The sequence below is a fragment of the Mobula birostris genome, chromosome 8, assembly GCF_030028105.1.
Source record: "Mobula birostris isolate sMobBir1 chromosome 8, sMobBir1.hap1, whole genome shotgun sequence".
In the NCBI taxonomy this organism is placed as follows: Eukaryota; Metazoa; Chordata; class Chondrichthyes; order Myliobatiformes; family Myliobatidae; genus Mobula; species Mobula birostris.
Genome location: NC_092377.1, coordinates 109,143,752 through 109,161,215, shown reverse-complemented (window position 1 = coordinate 109,161,215; position 17,464 = coordinate 109,143,752). Strand labels below are relative to the sequence as shown.

The window sequence follows — 17,464 nt, the reverse complement described above, 5'->3', positions numbered from 1 at the left end:
AGACACAGGGCACTGAAAAAGGACATTTCGCCAATCATATCCACGCTGGCCATCGAGTACCCATACAGGAAGACAACAAATTGGGAGTAGGAGATGGCCACTCAGCCCCCCACCATTTAATGTGCTGATCCATTCTGGCCTCAACTCCTCATCTGTGCCAGTTCCCATCTCCCTCAATCCTTGATCTTTCAAACATTTTTCCATCTTTAAATACTTGCAATCATTTGACATACCCATCACTCTGGGGCGGGGACTTCTCAAGGTACTTCAGTCATATCTTTGTATCTATTTGGCACACCTCTTTAGATTCTTGGAAACCAACTGAACCCGTTTGGCTTCTCTTGATCTCTTCAATCTGGGTATCTCTCTGGATCTCTTGAATTATCTTTGTGAATCCCCTTTGTACTCCCTTGAATGCTATTCATTCCTGGATGCTGGTAAGGGGACAAAACTATGCCCAGTACTCAAAAGTGAGGCCCTGTACAAGTGTAAAAAACTCAAAACTGTTTCTAACCTCTAACCCTGTCACAATAGAGACCACACATCATTTACCATCTCAGTTATTTGACACTTTCTACTGTCAGTAATGCATGCACTAGAGCACGTAGATCCCTCTATATTTCACTCACCTGCATTTTCTCTGTATTGAAGTAATAATCCACATTTTGACTTCCCTCACCAAAGTGCATGACCTGACATTGCAGTGGGTTATAGGGAGACTGAGTGATTGGGCAAAACCCTGGTAAGTGGAGTGTAATGGGCCTTAGCACTCAGATCTGCAGCTGGATCTTCAACTTCCTCACAGGCAGGACCCAGGCTGTAAAAATAGGTGACAAGCTCTCCTCTACAATCACTCTGAGTACCGGTGCCCCACAAGGCTGTGTACTCAGCCCCCTGCTGTAATCACTGTACACCCATGATTGTGTAGTCAAGTTTCCATCAAACTCAATATATAAGTTTGCTGATGACACAACAATTGTAGGCCGTATCTCAGGTAATGATGAGTTTGAGTACAGAGAGGAAATTAAGAACCTGGTGGCATGGTGCGAAGACAATAACCTATCCCTCAATGTCAGCAAGACGAAGGAATTGGTTGTTGACTTCAGAAGGAGTAGCGGACCGCACGACCCAATCTACATCAGTGGTGCGCAAGTGGAACAGGTCAAAAGCTTTAAGTTCCTCGGGGTCAATATCACAAATGACCTGACTTGGTCCAACCAAGCAGAGTTCACTGCCAAGAAGGCCCACCAGCGCCTTTACTTCCTGAGAAAACTAAAGAAATTTGGCCTGTCCCCTAAAACCCTCACTAAATTTTATAGATGCACCGTAGAAAGCATTCTTCTAGGGTGTATCACAACCTGGTATGGAAGTTGTCCTGTCCAAGACCGGAAGAAGCTGCAGAAGATCGCGAATACGGCGCAGCACATGTATAACCAATCTTCCGTCCTTGGACTCACTTTACACCGCACGCTGTCGGAGCAGTGCTGCTGGGATAATCAAGAACATGACCCACCCAGCCAACACACTTTTCATCCCTCTTCCCTCCGGGAGAAGGCTCAGGAGCTTGAAGACTTGTACGGCCAGATTTGGGAACAGCTTCTTTCCAACTGTGATAAGACTGCTGAATGGATCCTGACCTGGATCTGGGCCGTACCCTCCAAATATCCAGACCTGCCCCTCAGTTTTTTTGCACTACCTTACTTCCCATTTTTCTATTCTCTATTTATGATTTATAATTTAAATATTTAATATTTACTAATTTTAACTATTTTTAATATTTAATATTTGTAATCCAGGGAGTGTGAAGCGCAGAATCAAATATCTCTGTGATGATTGTACGTTCTAGTACCAATTGTTTGGCGACAATAAAGTATAATGTGGGCAAGGGTGAGGTCATGCACTTTGTACTTGGGGCAGCACGGTAGCGTAGTAGTCAGCACAACGTTTTACAGTGCCAGCGACCCGGGTTCCATTTACAGTGCCAGCGACCCGGGTTCAATTTACAGTACCAGTGACCCGGGTTCCATTTACAGTACCAGCGACCCGGGTTCAATTTACAGTACCAGTGACCCGGGTTCCATTTACAGTACCAGCGACCCGGGTTCCATTTACAGTACCAGCGACCCGGGTTCAACTTACAGTACCAGCGACCCGGGTTCCATTTACAGTACCAGCGACCCGGGTTCAATTTACAGTACCAGTGACCCGGGTTCGATTTACAGTACCAGTGACCTGGGTTCCATTTACAGTACCAGCGACCCGGGTTCCATTTACAGTACCAGTGACCCGGGTTCAATTTACAGTACCAGTGACCCGGGTTCAATTTATGGTACCAGCGACCCGGGTTCGATTTACAGTACCAGTGACCTGGGTTCCATTTACAGTACCAGCGACCCGGGTTCCATTTACAGTACCAGTGACCCGGGTTCCATTTACAGTGCCAGCGACCCGGGTTCGATTTACAGTACCAGTGACCTGGGTTCCATTTACAGTACCAGCGACCCGGGTTCCATTTACAGTACCAGTGACCCGGGTTCGATTTACAGTACCAGTGACCCGGGTTCCATTTACAGTACCAGCGACCCGGGTTCCATTTACGGTACCAGCGACCTGGGTTCCATTTACGGTACCAGCGACCCGGGTTCGATTTACAGTACCAGTGACCCGGGTTCAATTTACAGTACCAGTGACCCGGGTTCGATTTACAGTACCAGTGACCCGGGTTCCATTTACAGTACCAGTGACCCGGGTTCCATTTACAGTACCAGTGACCCGGGTTCCATTTACAGTACCAGCGACCCGGGTTCCATTTACGGTACCAGCGACCTGGGTTCCATTTACAGTACCAGTGACCCGGGTTCGATTTACAGTACCAGTGACCCGGGTTCAATTTACAGTACCAGCGACCCGGGTTCCATTTACAGTACCAGCGACCCGGGTTCCATTTACAGTACCAGCGACCCGGGTTCCATTTACGGTACCAGTGACCCGGGTTCCATTTACAGTGCCAGTGACCCAGGTTCCATTTACGGTACCAGCGACTCGGGTTCAATTCCCATCGCAGGGTAGCGTAGTAGTTAGCACAACGTTTTACAGTACCAGCGACCCGGGTTCGATTTACGGTACCAGTGACCCGGGTTCAATTCCCATCGCTCGGTAGTGTAGTGGTCAGCACAACATTTTACAGTGCCAGCGACCCGGGTTCAATTTATGGTACCAGCGACCCGGGTTCAATTTACAGTACCAGCGACCCGGGTTCCATTTATGGTACCAGCGACCCGGGTTCGATTCCTGCTGCTGCCTGTAAGGAGTTTGTACCTTCTCCCTGTGACCGGCTGCTCCAGTTTCCTCCCACAGTCCAAAGACATGTTGGTTGGTAGGTTAATTGGTCATTGTAAATTGTCCCGTGATTAGGCTAGGGTTAAATCAGGGAATTACTGGGCGGTGCAGCTCAAAGGGCCAGAAGGGCCAGTTCCACACTGTATCTCAATAAACAAATAAATAAATTGAATTCACCTCCAATTGCCCAATCACTCTTGCTATCTGCTCTATAAACTATCGTAAAGTCATAATATCCTCATTTCAACTTGTACTTGTGTCATCAGCAAACTTGCTTCCTCCCCTCTTGCCGATAAATAGTGAAAGATTGTGGGCCAAGAGCTGATCACTGGAATGCTCCACTAGTTCATTTATTCCAACTACTGGCCAGTTTTCAATCCATGCTAACACATTTCTGATACCTTGTATGCAAGCCTCCAGTGCAGCACCTTGTCAAATGTCTCTGGAAGTGCCAAATATACTACATCTACAGACCCCCAGTCACCTGCTCTGCTTGCTCTCAAAGAACTCAAGCAGATTTGTCAGGCATGATTTGCCTTTCTTGAAATCATTTTGTCAAGGTTTGATTAAACTTTCCTGAACAATATGCTGTTTCTGTTTTTTAATTATTGACTCCAGCGTCTTACTAGCAACAGATACTCAATTAACAGATCTGCAGATCCCTCCCTTTGGTCTTCCTTCCTTTTTGAACAAGGGAGTTGCTTTGGCTGCTTTCCAATCCATTGGTATGCTCCTGGAATTCTGCAGCCATTTGGGTGCATGCCATCAAGAATGGAGACTTGTACTCAGGGAATTAAAGGAAGACCAGTTCTTCCATTCTGTTGGCACCTAGAGTCCCCCATGAGGAAGACTGGTGCAAAGTTTTGGTTCTGCATTCCCTGTTCTCCATTCACCTGGCACCTCACCTGTGAACAATGAAGATTTAAAAATCTCTTGCCACCCATTATCTCCACACTTGCCTCTCCCAGCAGTCTCAGATATATTTCATCAGGTCCTGGGGATTAATCAACCTTTAAGCCCACTAAGGCATCTAATACCTTCTGCTTTTTGATGATAATATGTTCTGGAACTTCATTCTGAATTCTCCAGCTACAGTGTCGTTTTTGGTGAACCCTGACCTGACTTACATCCTCTGGTTCTCCGCATACATGGTTCCGTTTGGTCCGCTAGGGACTCTACTCTTTCCTCGGTTGCTCAAATGCCCATTAGATACCAAGAAAATGCTCTGAGATTCTCCTTTATCTTGACAGGCCTGCCAGTTTTTTTTGTGTACAGAAGTCTTCTGCTGGGCTTTTCCAAGAGAGTTGGAATACTGGAGTGTGTGGGTTTCACTCCAAATGTATGTACCTCGAGTGAGCCCACAGCTAGAATAGACCATAAGATGGAGGAACAGAATTGGGCCAGTCGGAAAAATTGAGTCTGCTCTGCCATTCCATCATGGCTGATTTATTATCCCTCTCTGCATCATGTCTGGGGTACTGTTGTCAGTTCTGGTGTCTGGCACACTAGGACTGGAAGCAGTTCAGGCTTGTAGCTGGCAAAGTGGCAATCTGTTAAGAATGGGCTGAAGAGAACTGTAATTGGAGTAGTGAGTGGAGATCTGACTGGAGTATCCATGGGTCATCAGCAGGACAGTGAGTCAGGAGATACTCTGCTCAGTCTGGAGCCAGAGAGACATGGTCTCAGGACGAAGAGGTCAGGGCTCCGATGGGAAAATGTCATTATCCTGGCGCTGAGCCCATGGAGTTCTGAGGAACATACTGTGGTGGGAACGTACAGCGGCAGACACAACCTCAAAGGTGTGGGATGCAAAAGAGATCATTAGTTGGTGAAGCGGAGCCTTCGTACTGCTGATTCCTGGCCTCGCTTTGTGCAAGTGTACAGGCCGCACAGAGAGGCAGCACAAACCAGGAAAACCAGTCACCAGCAGAGGGATCAGGGAAACCGTCCTGCAGTCTGGAGGCATCTCAACTGGTTCAGGGTTGTTTATGTGGGTGACTGTTGGTGTGGAGGCATCGTCCGAGACTGGACTGTCAATGTGGGACCTCCAGTCACCAGAACGTCAGTACAGGTGCCCATAGACCAGACCCCTCAGTCAGATCCCAGGAAATGACCCTGCCCGTAAACAACTCAAGTAATGGTCTCCAGAACTCTGGTCCCATCCTTCACTGCTGACCTTTGCCCTCCTGTAACTCCCTGCTCTCGTGCCTGCCTGTTGCCACAGGCAACGCAACAATTGTTCGGCAGTTGTTGGGATCCTTCTCTGCCCTACTTCCTTACGGTGGGTTAGGGCACTGGTGGGCGTGGATAGCAAGAGGGAGGCGCCATTATAATTTTCTTTGGAAAATTATAATGGCGCCTCCCCCCCATGGTGTATGCCCTATCGCAATCAAACACACAATAAGGTGAGGATAGGGGAGGGGAACGTCACTGACTGGACATCTCTGCTTGTTGACAGCTGTCTCCCGCCATCCTCCAGGGCCTCAGCAAGGTGAGCGACAGAGACCAAGGAAGCTCCCAGGAAGAGTCTGTGCAGCAGATGGAGCAGGTTAGTTCCACACTGGGTCAGCGGGACGTGTTCTGGGAGAGGGTTGGGGGGGGGAATGCACGTGAGGGTGAGGTCTACATCGTTGCCACTGCCCTGGCTGGGCCTCACCTTCAAGGTGCTCATTCCTTAGTCTTTCCATACCACACCACCCTCCCTCACCCTCCTTACCATTCACACTCCCACTCAACCCAACCAGCCCTCCTCTTTCCCCCTTGAACCCAGAGCCCGCGTTCACCCACGCCCTCCCCTCCCCATTCTCACTTCCAGTGATTGAAGGTACTTACTTCGGCATCCATTTCTCTCTGTGCCTGCCCTCGGCTCCATCCACATTCTGCTACTCCATTTCCTCAATGCTCCCTCCTCCTTTGACGATTCAAGAATTTTGCTTCTGTTAGAACACTGTGTTATGCTGACCTTTTAACCTACGCTAAGATCAATCTAACCCTTCCCTCCTACAAAATCCTCAATTTTTCTATCCTCCATGTGCCCACCTAAGAGTTTCTTAATGCCACTAATGTATCTGCCGCTATCATCACCCCTGGCGGGATGTTCCCTGTACCCACCACCCAATGTATTAAAAAAACTGACCTGAGATATCCTCTCTAAACCTTCCTCCGATCACCCTTGCATTAGTTATTTCTGGGAAAAACCCAATTTATTCCTCTAATCATCTTGTACACCTCTATCAAGTCACCTCTCATCTTTCTTCACTCAAGAAAGAAAAGCTTGCTCAACCAGTCCCCAATCCAGGCAGCATCCTGGCAAATCTCTCTGCACCCTCTCTAAAACTTCCACGTCTTTCCTACAATGAGGCGCCCAGAACTGAACACGATATTCCAAGTGTGGTCTAGCCAGGGTTTTATAGAGCTGCAACATTACCTCAATGCTCTTGAACTCAACCTCCCCCCCTATGACTAATGAGGACCAACCCCAATCACCCTCGCAACTTGTGTGGCAACTTCGAGGGATCTGTGTATGTTGATCCCAACATCCCTTTGTTCCTCCACACTGGTAGGAATCCTGCTATTAACAGATTCTGCCTTCAAATTTGCCTTCCAAAGTGAATTCCTTCACTTTGAACTCCATCTGCCTCTTCTCAGCCCAGCTCTGCATCCTATCGATGTCCTTTTCCCCGCCTTCCCAGTTTCCCCCAGAACATGTCTCCTGGAAGCTGCTCCGTCCTCTCGCTCAGACAGGTTGATGTCTTTAAAGTAAGTGAAATCCAAGATCATCACAATTCTTTTGTGGTGCTCTTCATTATATTTTATCTTCTCCACAGAGAGGAAACAGGCTCTGTGCAATCCCAATCCCAATCCTGCAGCAATTTTCCCTGTATCCTATCTTCATTCACTCCCATAACTCTACCGCCCCCGACACTCAGGGCAAAATGAAAATGACCAAGTACCCTCTCGCATGTCTTTGCAACATGGGAGGAAGCTGGCATATCCGAACAGAGAACACGTGAAGGACACACAGATAGGACTTGAGAGTTCAGGATTGAACCCAAGTCATGGAGTTGTGAGGGGCAGCTCCAATCAGTCGCCCCACTGTGCTGCCCCTTCTGGCTCAGCTGATTAAGAGACATTGTGTGAAGGATCTGGAATGTGGGCAAGAGGACCCCTCTTACTTTTTCATTTCTTGTAAGCCTTCTGCCCTCCATCACCACCTCTCTTTCTTTCTTGAAGAAGTCTATTCCTTTACATAAAACATAATAAACATAAAATAGTACAGCACAGTACAGGCCCTTCGGCCCACAATGTTGTGCTGACCCTTAAACCATGCCTCCCATATAACCCCCCCACCTTAAATTCCTCCATATACTTGTCTAGTAGCCTCTCAAATTTCACTAGTGTATCTGCTTCCACCACTGACTCAGGCCGTGCATTCCACGCACCAACCACTCTTTGAGTAAATATCCCCCTTGAACTTTCCACCCCTTACCTTAAAGCCACGTCCTCTTGTATTGAGCAGTGGTGCCCTGGGGAAGAGGCGCTGGCTATCCACTCTATCTATTCATCTTAATATCTTGTATACCTCTATCATGTCTCCTCTCATCCTCCTTCTCTCCAAAAAGTAAAGCCCTAGCTCCCTTAATCTCTGATCATAATCCATACTTTCTAAACCAGGCAGCATCCTGGTAAATCTCCACTGTACCCTTTCCAATGCTTCCACATCCTTCCTATAGTGAGGTGACTAGAACTGGACACAGTACTCCAAGTGTGGCCTAACCAGGGTTTTATAGAGCTGCATCATTACATCGCGACTCTTAAACTCTATCCCTCGACTTATGAAAGCTAACACCCCATAAGCTTTCTTAACTACCCTACCCACCTGTGAGGCAACTTTCAGGGATCTGTGGACATGTACCCTCAGATCCCTCTGCTCCTCCACACTACCAAGTATCCTGCCAAGCTATTGGACATCTTCCCCAATACTGGCTTTTACACCTAGGTATCAACTCTTGTTTTTGTCTCTCCTCGAGATGTTTGGCCAGGGTAAGTGTGCAGCAGAAGAGTGCTTTGGTGTTTAAGGCGATGAAGATGGTGGTGTGGATGTACAGGCATCAGGAAGTATTAGTAAAAGAGACTAGGGAAACCGCAAACGACAGGAATTCTGCAGATGCTGGAAATTCAAGCAACACACATAAAAGTTGCTGGTGAACGCAGCAGGCCAGGCAGCATCTCTAGGAAGAGGTGCAGTTAACGTTTCAGGCCGAGACCCTTCGTCAGGACTAACTGAAGGAAGAGTGAGTAAGGAAACCGCAGGTGTTTTAATCAAACTGGTGAAGATTTAAATGGTGAAGGGTTGGGTTAGATAGGTGCAGCATGGTAGTGTAGTGGTTAGCACAGTATCAGTGACCTGGGTTCAGTTCCCGCCATTCTCTGTAAGGAGTTCGTCCGTTTTCTGCCTGTGACCACATGGGTTTCCTCCGGGTGCTCCAGTTTCCTCCCACAGTCCGAAGATGTACCAGTTGGTAGGTTAACTGGTCATTGTAGATTGTCCCGTGATTAGGCTAGGGTTAAACTGGGAGTGGCTGGGTGATGCTGCTCGAAGAGCCAGAAGAGTCTGTTCCGTGCTGAATCTCGATAAATAAAAAAAATTAAAATATAAAGAAATGAAGAGATAATAAAAACAGAGATCCATACCCAGGGAAGAATAAATATTAATGTATTAGACTGGGGACAAGATTAGAATTATTATGGGGAGACTGTGATTTCACTACTAAAGTCAGTGACTGAAAAAGACCATGCCAGTGTTTTGCAATAGTTTGCTAGATGACTCAATGAACAGACAAGAATCTGGACAGGTTACAAGTGAACAGCTAGTGGGCATAGCAGTGACCAGGCAGCACACTGGCCCATTTGAGGCAAGGATATGCTCTGAGGCATAAAGGCGTCATTTGTAATGTCATGTCTTCCATCATGTCTCCATAGGAAAGTATCAGCAGCACCTACACAGATTCAAAGACCACGGACAAGGCTAATGTTACTGGTGAAATCGAATTATCTATCCAGTACAACTTTAAGGCTTTGGCGCTGGAAATCCACATCAAATCATGCAAAAACCTAGCCTCTGGAGATGGGAAGAAGAAAAAGTGTAATCCGTATGTGCTTTCTAGAGCTCTGTTTAACGGAGATCATATTTACACAACATCTTCTGAGAGGCCAAAGAGCCTCACAGATAATGTAGGACTTCTAATCTTTGGGCGCTTGTGTAGGGAATGTGGGAAGGTTTACTCAGGCTCAGCAAGAAGAGATACTAAAGCAACCAAATATCTGCTCTTTAGTCCATTGTACCAGGACTTACTCTTCAAAAGGGCCTCCTGCTTCAAAACTCAAACCTCGACTTGGTCTTCTTTTGCCTATAAGCTAGTCAGTTTATCACCTCTCCAACAGCCCCATAGCGGTATCTATGAAATTGGTTCAACCTTGCTTTCAGGAAGAACATTCCAGAAAGGAAACCCTCCTCATCCCCCCACTAGAACTTTCTCTGTGTACTTAAAATCCATGATCTCTGGCTGTTAACCCATTAGTCAGTGGAAAAAAACTCCTCAACCTTTAATTGTCTTGTAATCATCTGCATCGTCTCTGTTCCAAAGAAGGCAGTCCTGAACTCTCCACCCCTCTATTCTAAAGAAGACAATCCTGAACTCTCCATCCCTCTATTCTAAAGAAGACAATCCTGAACTCTCCATTCCTCTATTCTAAAGAAGACCATCCTGAACTCTCCACTCCTCTGTTCCAAAGAAGACAATCCTGAACTCTCCACTCCTCTTTTTTTGCCTCATACCTAATGACATCTGTGTAAACCTGCTCTACTTTCAGGCCTTTGCTTTTTTCTTGAGTTGTAATTGCCAAAGCTGAGGCAAAACCAATGAATTATAAAGTCCTGGTGAACGCAGCAGGCCAGGCAGCATCTCTAAGAAGAGGTACAGTCGACGTTTCAGGCCAAGACCCTTCGTCAGGACTAACTGAAAGAAGAGCTAGTATGAGATTTGAAAGGGGGAGGGGGAGATCCGGAATGATAGGAGAAGACAGGAGGGGGAGGGATGGAGCCAAGAGCTGGACAGGTGATTGGCAAAAGGGATATGAGAGGATCATGGGGCAGGAGGCCTAGGGAGAAAGAAAAGGGGGAGGGGGGAAGCCCAGAGGATGGGCAAGGGGATAGTCAGAGGGACAGAGGGAGAAAGAGGAGAGAGAGAAAAAGAATGTGTGTATATAAATAAATAACGGATGGGGTACAAGGGGGAGGTGGGGCATTAGCGCAAGTTTGAGAAGTCAATGTTCATGCCATCAGGTTGGAGGCTACCCAGATGGAATATAAGGTGTTGTTCCTCCAACCTGAGTGTGGCTTCATCTTGACAGTAGAGGAGGCCGTGGATAGACATATCAGAATGGGAATGGGATGTGGAATTAAAATGTGTGGCCACTGGGAGATCCTGCTTTCTCTGGCGGACAGAGCGTAGATGTTCAGCAAAGTGGTCTCCCAGTCTGCGTCGGGTCTCGCCAATATATAGAAGGCCGCATTGGAAGCACCGGACACAGTATATCACCCCAGCCGACTCACAGGTGAAGTGTTGCCTCACCTGGAAGGACTGTCTGGGGCCCTGAATGGTAGTGAGGGAGGAAGTGTAAGGGCATGTGTAGCACTTGTTCCAATTAGAAGGATAAGTGCCAGGAGGGAGATCAGTGGGGAGGGATGGGGGGGACGAATGGACAAGGGAGTCGAGTGGGGAGCGATCCCTGTGGAAAGCGGGGGGGGGAGGGAAAGATGTGCTTAGTGGTGGGATCTCGTTGGAGGTGGTGAAAGTTACGGAGAATTATATGTTGGACCAATTAAGATTGTGTCTCAATCTCCTCAACTCCCATTCTGCTTAACTCGTAGAATTACCTCCTTTTCAGAGAATCGGTGTGGTGAATCATCTTTTCACTACACCCTCTGAAGCCAAGAATATTCTTCTTAAGGCAAAATGCAAACTGTACCCACCCTGGTTCATTTCACCGTCATCAGAATCCAACCAGTTTGCTTTTCCATTTGCATTCTGTGATCTGAATCCGAGCACATCCTAATCTTTCAGTTTTCCAAGTGTACTGATCTCCAACCTTTTAAAATATGTTCTGCTTCCGTGTTTTCCTGTTGCCGTGTACCGTTCAGCTAGGTTTTCTAAATAGACGGTAACAAACTGCAACAAACTCTGGCGGTGGAGGGAGGAAGCGTTTTGGAGGTTTTAATGCAAGTCACATGGCTGCTTCCTGCTGGATAGTCAGAAGAGATCCTGCAGATGCTGGAAATCTTGAGAAACATCCACAAAATGCTGGAGGAGCTCAGCATGTTCTGCTGGATGGTGCTGATCACCGTGCAATCTGTTGGAGTTGCACTCATCCAGACATGTGGGGAGTGCTCCCTCTCGCTCCTGACTGGTGCCTTGGGGATTCTGCAGGGTGCTCAGTCCCTGACCAACTCTGTCTGCACGATGCCCAGCCCCTGACGTACTAGAAACACAGAAAACCTACAGCACAATACAGACCCTTCAGCCCACAACGCTCTGCCAAATATGTACTTACTATAGAAATTAGCTTGGGTTACCCATAGCCCTCTATTTCTCTAAGCACCATTTACCTATCCAGGAATCTCTTAAAAGACCCTATCGTATCCGCCTCCACCACTGTCGCCAGCAGCCCAATCCACGCACTCACCACTCTCTACATAGAAAATTACCCCTGACATCCCCTCTGTACCTACTTCCAAGCACCTTAAACCTGTGCCTTCTCGTGCTAGCCATTTCAGCCCTGGGAAAAAGCCTCTGACTATTGACACGATCAATGCCTCTCATCACCTTGTACACCTCTATCAGGTCACCTCTCATCCTCCGTTGCTCCAAGGAGAGAAGACCGAGTTCACTCAACCTATTCTCACAAGGCATGCTCCCCAATCCAGGCAACATCCTTGTAAATCTCCTCTGCACCCTTTCTATAGTTCCCACATTCTTCCTGTAGTGAGGTGACCAGAACTGAGCACAGTACTCCAAGTGGGGTCTGACCAGGGTCCTATATAGCTGCAGCATTACCTCTCGGCCCTTAAACTCAATCCCACGATTGATGAAGGCCAATGCACCGTGCGCCTTCTTAATCACAGAGTTAACCTGCGCAGTAGCTTTGAGTGTCCTATGGACTCGGACCCCAAGATCCCTCTGATAGGCCATCATATTTGACCTACCAAGATGAACTACCTCACACTTATCTGGGTTGAACACCATCTGCCACTTTTCAGCCTATCAATGTCCCACTGTAACCTCTGACAGCCCTCCACACTATCCACAACACCTCCAACTCTTGGTCTCACAGTTCTTATGTGAGTGGTGTAGTGGAATTTCTGGGCAGTGCTGACCCCCAGCATGTAGATGTTGTACGACTCTGAATCGATACTGCCTTTGAATCTAAAAGGTAGATGGTTCCACTCTCACTTGTTGAGGTTATTGGCTGGCACTTTTACAGCCCGAGTGTGTCTCGCTAGTTACCAAGCCTTGCCTGAAAATTGTCAGGGTTACGCCGCTTGTACGTCTAGTTGCAAAGGCAGTTAAACATTGTGCAATCCACAGCGAATATCCCCTCCTCTGAGTTCTGAAGGAAAGGTGGTCCTGAAGCTAGTTGGGCCTGGGACACTGCCCAGTGCATCACCTGCACCAGCCTACCCAACAGCAGAGAGGTGCTGGCAAAAGGCCAACTATATCATGAAGCATCCCACCCACCCTGCTCGTGGACTGTTTGCCCCACTCCCATCAGGATAGAGGCTACACAGCATCCACACCAGGACCATTAGATTCAAAAGCAGTTTCTTCTTCCCCCAAGTCACAGGCTGATCAACACCTCCACTCATTAACCCTCCACCCCACCCCCAGCACTACATCCACATCACTTAGTGTCACTTTATGTACACACAATCAGCCTATGTATATAACTGTTAACTTGTACATTGTGCTTTGTAGGATTGCTTTAATATTTGTATTTATTGTTTTTTTAATTGTGTTCTTTATGCTTATAGTGTTTTTTAATGCTGCATCAGCTCCAGAGTAAAATTGGTTTCATTCTCCTTTATATATGTAATGAAGAATGACAATAAACAATCTTCGATCATGAAAGACCCCAGAAAACCTACAAATACAGGCCGTCCTGTAAACACAGAATGTCCTAGAAATACAGAACACCCACAAACACAGGATGTCCCATGAAATGCCCCAGAACACCCACAAATACAGGATGTCCCATGAAAGGACCACACTGTGGCTTTCTACGTGAAGGCAAAGTCCTTGCAATTTTTGCACCACCTTTGTTAAAAGCTCCCTCAACTTGCTCATTGATTCCAGCTCTGGAACATCGGTAGGGAGCGACTGTGAGCCGTTCTCACTTTTGTCTTTAACCCTTCACTCTTCATCAGCTCCACACAAAGTAATTCTTCCCTCTGGTTTTCCTCTCTACTACTTTAACCTCAGGTGTTTGTTATCTGGGCTACACACCCACACCTTTCCCATTTCCCCGTTAGATGACCCATCACCAAACTGAACTGGTTCCACAACCTAAGGATCACTTTCAAGGACTCTGCATCTCACATTCTCAATACTTATTGATTATTATTATTTCTTTCCATCTCTTTTTGTATTAGCACAGTTTCAAGTCTTTTGTATATTGGTTGTTTGTCTGTCTTCGTGCATGGCTTTTCATTGATTCTATTGTGTTTCTTTGTACTTACTATGAATGCCCACAAGCTGATGATTCCCAGGGTAGTATATGGCGACATATTATGCAGTTTGATAATAAGTTTACTTTGAACTTTGACCTGGGCTGTTTATTCCCAGATTTGGTTTCCTGCAACCAATGAATTATTCACAGAGTTCAGGGAATGTAACGAAGCAATGGTACAGCTCAGTTAGTTGCCTTAATGAGGGCCACATGTTTTAACTCAAAAACTGTCAATCTAAAATTTCATTTACGTTGATGATGTTGCAATGTTACCAAACTTTAAACAAGAGAAGAAACCTCATCCCTGTAGTGAGCAGAAGGGATGGCATGGGAATTTTCCAAAATCTACCGCAGGACCAGGTCCAACAGGAATGCATTTGCTAATTATTTCTCTTTAGGTTAATGTTTGTTGGCCCTGTTACACATTGCAATGTATAAGCTGCCTGGGTTTGTAAAAGATTCTAAAATACCTCGTTGGTGCTGAAGACATAAGGTAACACAGCACTGAAACAGGTGCATCTCCCTGTGGCAACAATGGTATTCACCAAGCCTGTGTGTGTCCCTCTATCGCTCTAAATCCTTCCTCCCTATGTCTTTATCCAAATAGATATAAATAGAGAGCAGGGGAGGTGAATTCTTGGCAAAATTCTCGTCCTGTTAGGGTAGGACAATTACCTTAGTGCAATTGATGATGTCCTTATCTCTTGTACTGCGGGTTCAAACATAAGGAAGGGATACAGGAGCAGGCTTCACCACCTGCTGCTTGCTCCACCATTCTGCGACGCTGTGGCCAACCTATTAGCTCCACTTTCCGATACAATCCCAAACTCCTTCATTCCTTAATAGCTAAGTAGATATTGATATCTGTGTTGAATATATGTGTCTCCTGAGTCTCTACAATTCCTTCCGGTGGAGAATTCCAAAGGATGCTACCTTTAGCTCAGTTCTGGCTTACAGGCCTCTTATTCTGAGTCTATGAACCCCTAGCAGATGTCCAACTCCTGGCCAAGAGAGACAGCCCTCCCTGTGTCTAGGCTGTGGGAATGTTGTATGTTTCAGTGAGATCACCTCTCAGTCTGGTAAACTCCTTTAAAACAGAGCTATTGGTGGCTACTCACATCAGCCTCCCATGACTCCTATGACTGCTCTGCAATTCAATTGGCTAAAGTTTGGGCAGCCTGAATGTAAATGACGCAATGGAAATGAAATATCTTTCAGCTTTCAACCGCTATTAATGAATCATCTAGTATTTTCACTGGGGTAATGTGAACAGCTACTGAAACTGAAAATGTATGATGTGTTTGATGTTTTAGGTATGTGAAGACCTACTTGCTTCCGGACAAATCTTCCCACAGTAAGTTGAAGAGCTCCGTGAAGAAGAACACGGTGAATCCAGTTTTTAATGAAACATTACGGGTAATTCATTGTTTACGCTGTTTCTACCACTTAGATCATTTTGGTCAGCAGCTGAATTCGGTACGTTGCCTCTCAGGCTCCACTCCCTGTTGGGGACCATCCAGTTCCCTGTCTGAATGAAGATTGTCATCCTATCCTGGGCTGCCAACTTTTCCACCTGTGTTGCCACTTTTGGAAATCCATGTACCTGAACCGTAAGGTGTATCTGTTCATTGGATTCCCCGGGGCTTTACCATTAACAATGGACGTTCAGCCATTGTGCACCTTCCCATAGCAGGTCAATTTGTACTCATCAGCATTAAGGTTCAACTACCTTTGCCCTGCCTATCTTTCCAGCTGACCTGCTTCCTACTCTGTCCTTAGGCAGCTCCCCTCATTATCTAGAACAAGCCCAATTTTTGTGACAACTTATCAGCATCTTTACCTGCACTTATAACCAAACACGATGTGGCCTCTCAGTTTTGAAATGGGTTTTAACTGGTGCTGGGAGTTTTCACCACAGTCCTGGAGAACCTTTCCCAACATCACCCTGGATCATCTGGTCAGGATTTATGATGTTCCCTTCTCCCTTGCTCTCCGCCTGAGGGAGAAATAGTGTATGACATCAAACCTACAAGCCTACAACTGCAGTTAATCATGGATTACTGCAGAAAGTATGAGCTGCCCTCATAACTTAACATAGCAGAAGTTGGCCAGTAGTGGCCTAGCACTGGTGAATCAGTACTCACACACTCTCAGGCCACCATGAGATGCAGGTCTAGAAGACAACACAGTGCTCCAGGTGCAGCCCAACCGGCAAGTGACACACAACCATGCGCTTTCAGACAACACGTTACAGTTTACACTGCTGTATACCTTCTCATAGTATGTTCTAGTATACTGTACCTTCAGGCAGTACACTACTATAACCTTACATATCTCCACATAGCACAGGACAGTCTGCCTGTGAAACTTTGGACAGTACGGCAGGACACTATGGTGCGCTTATGAGCTGTCAGACCGATTACTAGAGTGTGCCTTTATACCGCCAGGCAGTACACTGCACTGTACCTGTCAACATTAAAGAGTACGTTACAGTGTACCTGTGAACCTTCAGGATGTACAGTGCAGTCTATAGTTTTGACTCTCTCACAATGAAGAAAATACTCTGTGCCCCAAGTTAATCTTTATAAATGCAGATTTCCACTCAATGTTGCTCTGTCATTTTCTGCCCTGTTGTGTGGTCTCCCCCACTGACTGTCACAGAGGGCCTGGCTTATCAGCCAGATGGTAGGCAGTACGAAGTCCCGGGCTCAGGAGCTGACAGCTTTTTATAAGCGGTGTTCTACTTTGCATTCCATAGTACGACATTGAACGGTGGCAGCTGGAGACGAGGACACTTCATGTCTCTGTGTGGTACAGTATGACACTCAAACGACAAGTGTTTGTGGGACAGGTACACATTCCCTTTGACAAATGGCGATTCGAAGACAACTCGACTCAAGCACACCAGTGGTACCAGCTCCAAGACAAGTGATATCGGCACTGTCCTGATCCACAGGAGCACACGAGGGGCAATGGTTCAGAGGCTTTAATCCAAATAGTCTGCAAGTGCTTGTAATGTATAATGAATCAATTTGTGTACAGCAATTGGAAATCTAAACCTCTTTATTGATGTGCCCATTTGGGGAAATGTTTATGAAAGGAAATTGAATAAACAATTTTGCCAGGACTTTATAGTGATGATGATTCTCATATAGTTGCAAAAGTTCAATGGTTCGCATCAGAGAACGTATACAGTATACAACCTGAAGTTCTTACTCCCTGCAGACATCCACAAAACGGAACAGCCCCAAAGAATGAATGACAGGAAATGTTAGAACCCCAAAGCCCCCCTCCCCCTCCCCCTCCCCCACACAAGCAGCAGCAAAAACATCAACCCCTC

At 46.6% G+C, this 17,464-nt stretch overlaps 1 protein-coding gene across 7 annotated transcripts in view; it reads left to right on the top strand.

The window, feature by feature from the left end:
- The window catches only part of sytl3 (synaptotagmin-like 3), a 109,323-nt gene extending 92,078 nt beyond the window's left edge, over nt 1-17,245 (top strand). For all 7 annotated transcript variants that reach the window (XM_072265934.1, XM_072265937.1, XM_072265938.1 and 4 more), the window contains exons 9-12: nt 5,798-5,887; nt 9,322-9,491; nt 15,438-15,540; nt 16,883-17,245. In XM_072265934.1, the coding sequence (XP_072122035.1) occupies nt 5,798-5,887; nt 9,322-9,491; nt 15,438-15,540; nt 16,883-17,056 (537 nt within the window). In that variant the 3' untranslated portion in view covers nt 17,057-17,245. The remainder of the gene's footprint in view (nt 1-5,797; nt 5,888-9,321; nt 9,492-15,437; nt 15,541-16,882) is intronic.
- The last annotated feature ends 219 nt before the right edge of the window (nt 17,246-17,464 follow it).